This window comes from Taudactylus pleione, unplaced genomic scaffold (assembly GCF_031769625.1).
Source record: "Taudactylus pleione unplaced genomic scaffold, aTauple2 ptg000205l, whole genome shotgun sequence".
Taxonomy (NCBI): Eukaryota; Metazoa; Chordata; class Amphibia; order Anura; family Myobatrachidae; genus Taudactylus; species Taudactylus pleione.
In genome coordinates this window covers 4,941,501-4,947,500 of record NW_028284607.1, presented here as the reverse complement: position 1 = coordinate 4,947,500, position 6,000 = coordinate 4,941,501, and the positions used below count along the sequence as shown (strand labels likewise).

Here is a 6,000-nt window from a genome sequence, read left to right as displayed (position 1 = left end):
TTTGGAGCTGCTTTATCAAGTAGTGAAAATAGGAGTGGACCAATGGAGAAGTTATCCATAGCAACCAATATGCTTCTACCTATTATTTTATATAATCTACTTGATAAATGCTACCTCAGAGCTGATTGGTTGCTAGGGGCAACGTCTCCACTGGTCCACTTCTCCACTATTTACACTGCTTGATACATCAACCCCTTTACATTAATTGGAGAGAAGAGTGGATGAAGGTGTTATGTAAAAATTTTCTGAAAAATCTTCTTTTTTTAATATGTGACGGTGCTGTGACCTAGGGATCATAGTAACAATGTTATTTAAAATGTTTGGAGTCTAATTACTGATATATTTTGTGGATAAAATTGCTAAGTCCAATTCATGTCAAGTGTATCTTTTCGTCTAAGCGTAACATAACACTTTCATCCATACTCCTCTTCAGTTGGTATTGTATGATGTGGCTTTAAAAGTCTGATTCTCGGTCTTGTGATGCTTTGTCATACGTGATTCTTTGCTTCTGTTTGTGCAATTATAACATGATTTGATGAGTAAAATATTGTGAATGCGGTATTGAAAACTATAAACATTGCAGGCAGTAGACAAATCATTATATAGTCTGTTTCTCTAGCATTCAGTTAAGTTAAACTGGATATCATGGGCATAAAATGCTTTGACAGGAGCTTGGTCCCTTTAAATGTACTAACATGGAGCTGAAGTTCTTTCTCCTCCATCTCTCCATTGGCTGCTTAGGAACTTCAGTTTTGTTCCCTCTGGAGCTGGGCGCTTCTTTTTTGTCTGGCTGCTTATTGGAGGCATTTTAATTTTGATCTTTGGATGATATCCCTCAGCCGCAGCTGGGACCTGGTCACTGTGGATGCTGGTAGTTACCGTGATTCAAGTGTTTCCTGTGGCTATCGGGCCAGATACGCAATAGATAAGTAACTGGCTCCCACTATTTAGGAGTCTATTCTCTGTACAAGTTACTGCCTAGCTGTACAGGTGGTGCAGGTCTGTGCACCATTGCTAAAGGGGCATCTATTGTCATTGCTGGACCCTGGGGGAGGTACCGTTTTTTCTTTTTTATGGCTTCCTTTCTGGTGTGGCTTCCCACTTGGCAAGTCCACTAGAATGGACAAACCTGCCAGATTCGGAACAGCAGGTCTGCCCTTTTAGCGGCAGATAAGTAGTTATGACATGTACTTCCAGTGGGCTCTTGCCTGTGACTGTTTTGCAGCTTTGGGTCACCTAAGGTTGTGTAATGGAGAAATTATTTTCTTGCCTCGTTATCTCTTTTTCAGGGGAGAGGACTTTGTCACTCCAAATAGCTTTGTGCCCAGTTTAGATGCCCTGCACAGGACTAGGAAATTATTAGTTATATAAGTAAGCTAACAATATTAATTGGATAATTAGTTGAAATTTATACCTTTTGATTTTCAAGTTTTGGTGGTGTTCTCCAGTGTTAATTTGTACATGAAATATTGAAAATTGTTCCTTTTGTACAAGAGACAACAGGATTAGAACAGGGAAAACATTTGTGGGGGCTCTCTTAATGTTGTAAATTATTATATTAAAACATAACTTTTAATTGTTTAAAAGGATATGATGAGCAAGCCAAAAGACAGATTCACTTATGTACTGCAAGTGAAGTGTAGGCCGTCACTTCAGTGGGCCAGGCTATTGCAGTTCGCCACATACTATTGGAAGCAGAGTATGGTGGGAGTTACAAGAGCTCTGGGAAGAGACATCGCCCTCTGACAAGTGCACCTTACCCTCCACCTCTGCAGCGCCCCATGTACCTGCTTGGTCTCTGTACCTAGCACTGTCTGTGCAGGGTCTGCTTCATTTGTCCTTGTTCATGGAAAGGGTCATGACTATCATCACTCCTTCTATACCATGGAAGCGTTAACTTCCAGGAGTTACACAGTCTCAGCAGTTTCACTGTGACTTTTCCTTCCAGGAGGAAGGTGAGGTGGCAGACAGCTTTGACCTTGAGCTTTCCCCATGTCCTGATTAGAATTGCACAGGAAGCTGGGAGTGGATTATCTAGTGTATGTGTCAGGTAGATACTAGACCAGGGGTGGGGAACCTTTTTGTGCTGAGGGCCATTTTGATATATAGAACATTATTCGCTGGCCTTGTGCAGGCCACACCCCCACAGTGTGACATCACATGGGGGCGGGGCCACAATTGTCGGTGATTGCAGCAATGCCTGGAGCATCTTCAGGATGCTGCGGAGAGCTGTAAGGGCAGAGGTGTGACCGTCTGAAGCATCCTAAGGACGCTCCAGGCGGCACTGCTGCATAGATTCCGGCTGCAGTGTGCCATTCTAGACGCCCTGCTAGCCAGATGAGGCTAGCGGGAAAAAAGCTAAGGGAGCCTATAGACACGGAGTTGTGCTTGACACCCCTAATAATATTTTATTTTCAAAAACCTTTTCATTCATCTTTTAATAATGAAATAAAAAAATGTAAGAAAAAAATGAAATCATTTTTTAGGGCCCCTTTTTCCTTTCTTTTTTATAAAATATATATATAAGTTATTAAAAGGAAGAGTAAATAGCCTGTTTTTCTTTTCACCTCTTTCGCTCAATTGGAAGATCTGTTTAACAAAGCATGGTATAGACCTGATTCCAGGTTTCTCACAGATTGTAGTCCTTTTATCTTCTCCTCTGCAAGATTATGACAAAATATGAATTATTGCCTAAGGTGGATGCTCCCATAACTCGCCTCTAAGACACCACATGTTAAAATTACTACCTTACTGAATAGCATGGATAGGAAAATTGAAGCCTCAATAAGACTTTTTACACAATGGTGGGGGTTTTGCTTTGTTTAGTACAGTAGTGGAAAGGTGGGTGGAACATTTGGCGGAGGTGCTAGTTCTGGTGGGGTATATTGGTGATGCCCCTGACTATCTGAAGGAAACCCGTTGATATGGTCTACAATTTCAGGCTCAGCAGGCCGTTCCTTCTGGGGTCCCATCCATACTCTTGGGGAGGTACGTTGGTTTTCAAACTGCTTGAAATAGTTTCACAAGCTTCAGGAGGAAAGAACTATAATCTTTCCACTCTTAAGAAAACGAGGTGTCCAACATCCATAGATCATTTCTCTGATCCCTGTGAAGGCTACAGAGACATAGTGGCCTGTGCAGTGAAGCTTCCAGCTCCCAAGCTCTCTGACAAGCCGTCAGCATGAAGGGCGGGCTTCCCACCCAGGATCTCCTTTCGTCGCGGGGGTCTTCTGGTTCCCTTCAAGATCGGTGCTTTAATTCCTTTACAAACACATGGGTAAGAGGCATTGTAAGTTGGGCATACATCCTAGCACTGCAGTTTCCACCCAGGATTTTTTTTTTTTATAACTACCTGTCTCCCTGAGTGTTTTCCTAGGAGTTAAGCCATCCTGTACTTTCTTTCAGCATGAGTAGTTATTCCAATCCTGAAACAGAAGATTTTAATTTTATTGAAACCTTTTTCTTGTTCAGAAACGCTGTTCTTTTCAGCACAGAGGGTGTTAACAAAGATAATGACAGTGATGACTACCCTTCTTGGATACAGAGGGATGATGGTCGTTACCTGGGGATCAAGACAAAATCTCTGGGTTTGCAGCAGGCTCATATGCTGGAAATAGCCCATACCTTGAAATTTCATTGTTTGATTCTCAATGTCCAGAGTTCCAACTTGGCATATTACCAACAAATTGGACTTCCATTTGATGCCTATCAGTAGAGTGCTTGTCTCCCACAAGGGAAAGGTTCCTTCATCCAGAGGTGGGCCATTATGGTTAACCAGATGTTAACATGTTGACTTCCATCCAGGTTGAGTTATCCGCAGGAATTTCTGGTTGACATGGGTTCCTTGGAGCTTCCATCTAATCTGTGTTCACTCCAGTAGTGTAGCTTTTAATGGTGCTAAAAAAAAAGATAAAATGTAATAGTGTTCACGTTATTTTCTTATCATCGGACTGGCCTGGAAGGTCTTGGTACACAGACATTCTCGAGGGCCCAACATTGTGGCTGCTTCCAAGACCCGATCTCTAAGTAAGGGTCCCTTTCATTACCAGAGTTTCCTTTGGCTGGTTTTAAGGGCTGAAGGATTTATGACCATGTGGTTCAAACCATTTTCAAAGCTGCATAGCCTTTTTCACCTTTAGACTGTAATAAATAGCCACATGAAGAGGGCTTTCCGTTCTTTGTACACTGTAATGTACTTGAAAATGTTTGTACATTGGACCAAGGACTTCCACAAGACGCGGAGGACCGGTCTGTTTTTTTACAGAGGCTGGCCAACTTCCAAAAAGACCATTGCGAGGTGGATTACATGGTGATTGGTCAGGCTTACTTTGGGGACAGGACTGCCTGTTCGTGAAAATGTTAGATGGGTGAGAGCCTCCTGGGCAGCATGGTATTTTTTCCCGAGCAGTTGTGCCAGAAGAAATGGGATTTAAATCTGAAGTTCCCAGGCAGCCGATGGAGTATAAAGGCAGCTTGAGCTTTTCTCCAGTATATTTAAAGTGCCCAAGCTCCCTGTCACTCCACACTATACCCATGGTATCCAGTGCCTCCAAGTGGTCTGAGAGAAAAGGATTTAACATCACAAGTACAAAATAAAAAATCTAATTTTTGGAATAAATGTAGATATTTCTCTTTGCTTCCAGCACTACATCAAAAGAAGTCCAATTTAATTGAATTGCTAATAGTCATGTTAGATGGGTCAGATTGATGAAAATGTGTCTTTCAGATTCTGCATTTGTGTTGCCCAATCTTGTTTGTTTTATTTTTTTATTATTTATTTAACCATGTATGTTTTCTCTCATTCCATATTTTGTGTTTTGTTATTTCTCTATTTTTGTCCCTGCACCTCCCCATCCCCTCTTCCTCGTCACCTGTTGGCTCCTGTGTGTGTTTCAGCTGGAAGCTCTTCACTACAGGCTCAATGTGTCCAGCACTTCGTACATTTTTCCTGCTCTGCCTGGGTCCCTCCATTCATATCAAGTACTTCCAGCTCTCTGGGACACACTTCTGTGTTATAAATCGTAGCTGGGAGGGGGAAGGGAGCTTCTGCCATCTTACATCCTCTTTCCAGTGCAATGTGGGGATGTCATTTGCTGGGCACGGACAATCATGCTACGATAAAGGGCATTTTTAACTTCTTTGAAGTTGGGTATCATGCTTTAAATAACTTTGCTTTGATATGTTGCTGATATTCTGCATCTCAGAATGGTGCATTCTTTCCTTTTGCTAAAGGCTCTATGGAGGCCTTTGTTGCCTTTAACCGGCTGAAACTGGATGATAAGCACTGAACTGCTTTGGCTGGGAAATTTGTAATTGTTTATATAGTATTTAATGTTGCTGATCAGATGCATTCACTCTACCCAGTAATCCGTCACCAGCATTTCCTGCATAACCAGGCAATGATGGGCTTTGTAAAATATTGTGTCATTGTCTTCTGTAGGACTTTCCATAGTGCGTGCAGTGCCTAGTGCTTCCTTCTTTTCAGTCTATTTAAATAATGTCTTTGTTCTTTCATCCTAGCTTGCGTGTCTAATATGAATGCTGTCACAGAGCCAAGTGTAAATGCAGATGTGCCAAGTACATATACAAAAACACATTAAAGAGAAATATTTGACCTTGATCATGTTTTCTTTTTTGTAGCTACAGCCAATTGACACTGGCTGCTAATACTATATTTTTCGGGCATACTGTATAGGGTGAATGCGAGCTTCAGTAAAAATGCCTTGCAGTCTGCCTCCTCTCCTTCCCATGCTGTGCTCATTGCATAATTATCCCACATTGGTTTGTGCTGTGGGCTAAATATCTGTGCACCAGTCGGTAACATTGTATTTTTTTCCTGGTTTGTAGGAGGCTTTCCAGCCCACAGAGCAACATGTTTTGGTGGTTAGAGTTCTAGTGAAACACTTGCACACTTTTGCCAACAGTCAGAGGCCTGAGCAGTCCTCTCCTTCTGTCCACTCTCACACGCAAAGTCCCCTGGAAGAGCTTAAAAGGTGTGTT

The 6,000-nt window shown here is 42.1% G+C and overlaps 1 protein-coding gene across 3 annotated transcripts in view; it reads left to right on the top strand.

Moving 5' to 3' along the window:
* The window catches only part of SMPD4 (sphingomyelin phosphodiesterase 4), a 49,225-nt gene that overhangs the window by 21,037 nt on the left and 22,188 nt on the right, over positions 1–6,000 (top strand). For 2 of the 3 annotated variants that reach the window (XM_088477868.1, XM_088477869.1), the window contains exon 10: positions 5,848–5,993. In XM_088477868.1, coding sequence (XP_088333994.1) covers positions 5,848–5,993 — 146 coding nt within the window. Of the gene's footprint in view, positions 1–4,896; positions 4,981–5,847; positions 5,994–6,000 lie in introns of all 3 variants that reach the window. The other variant, XM_088477870.1, reaches the window with a different exon arrangement.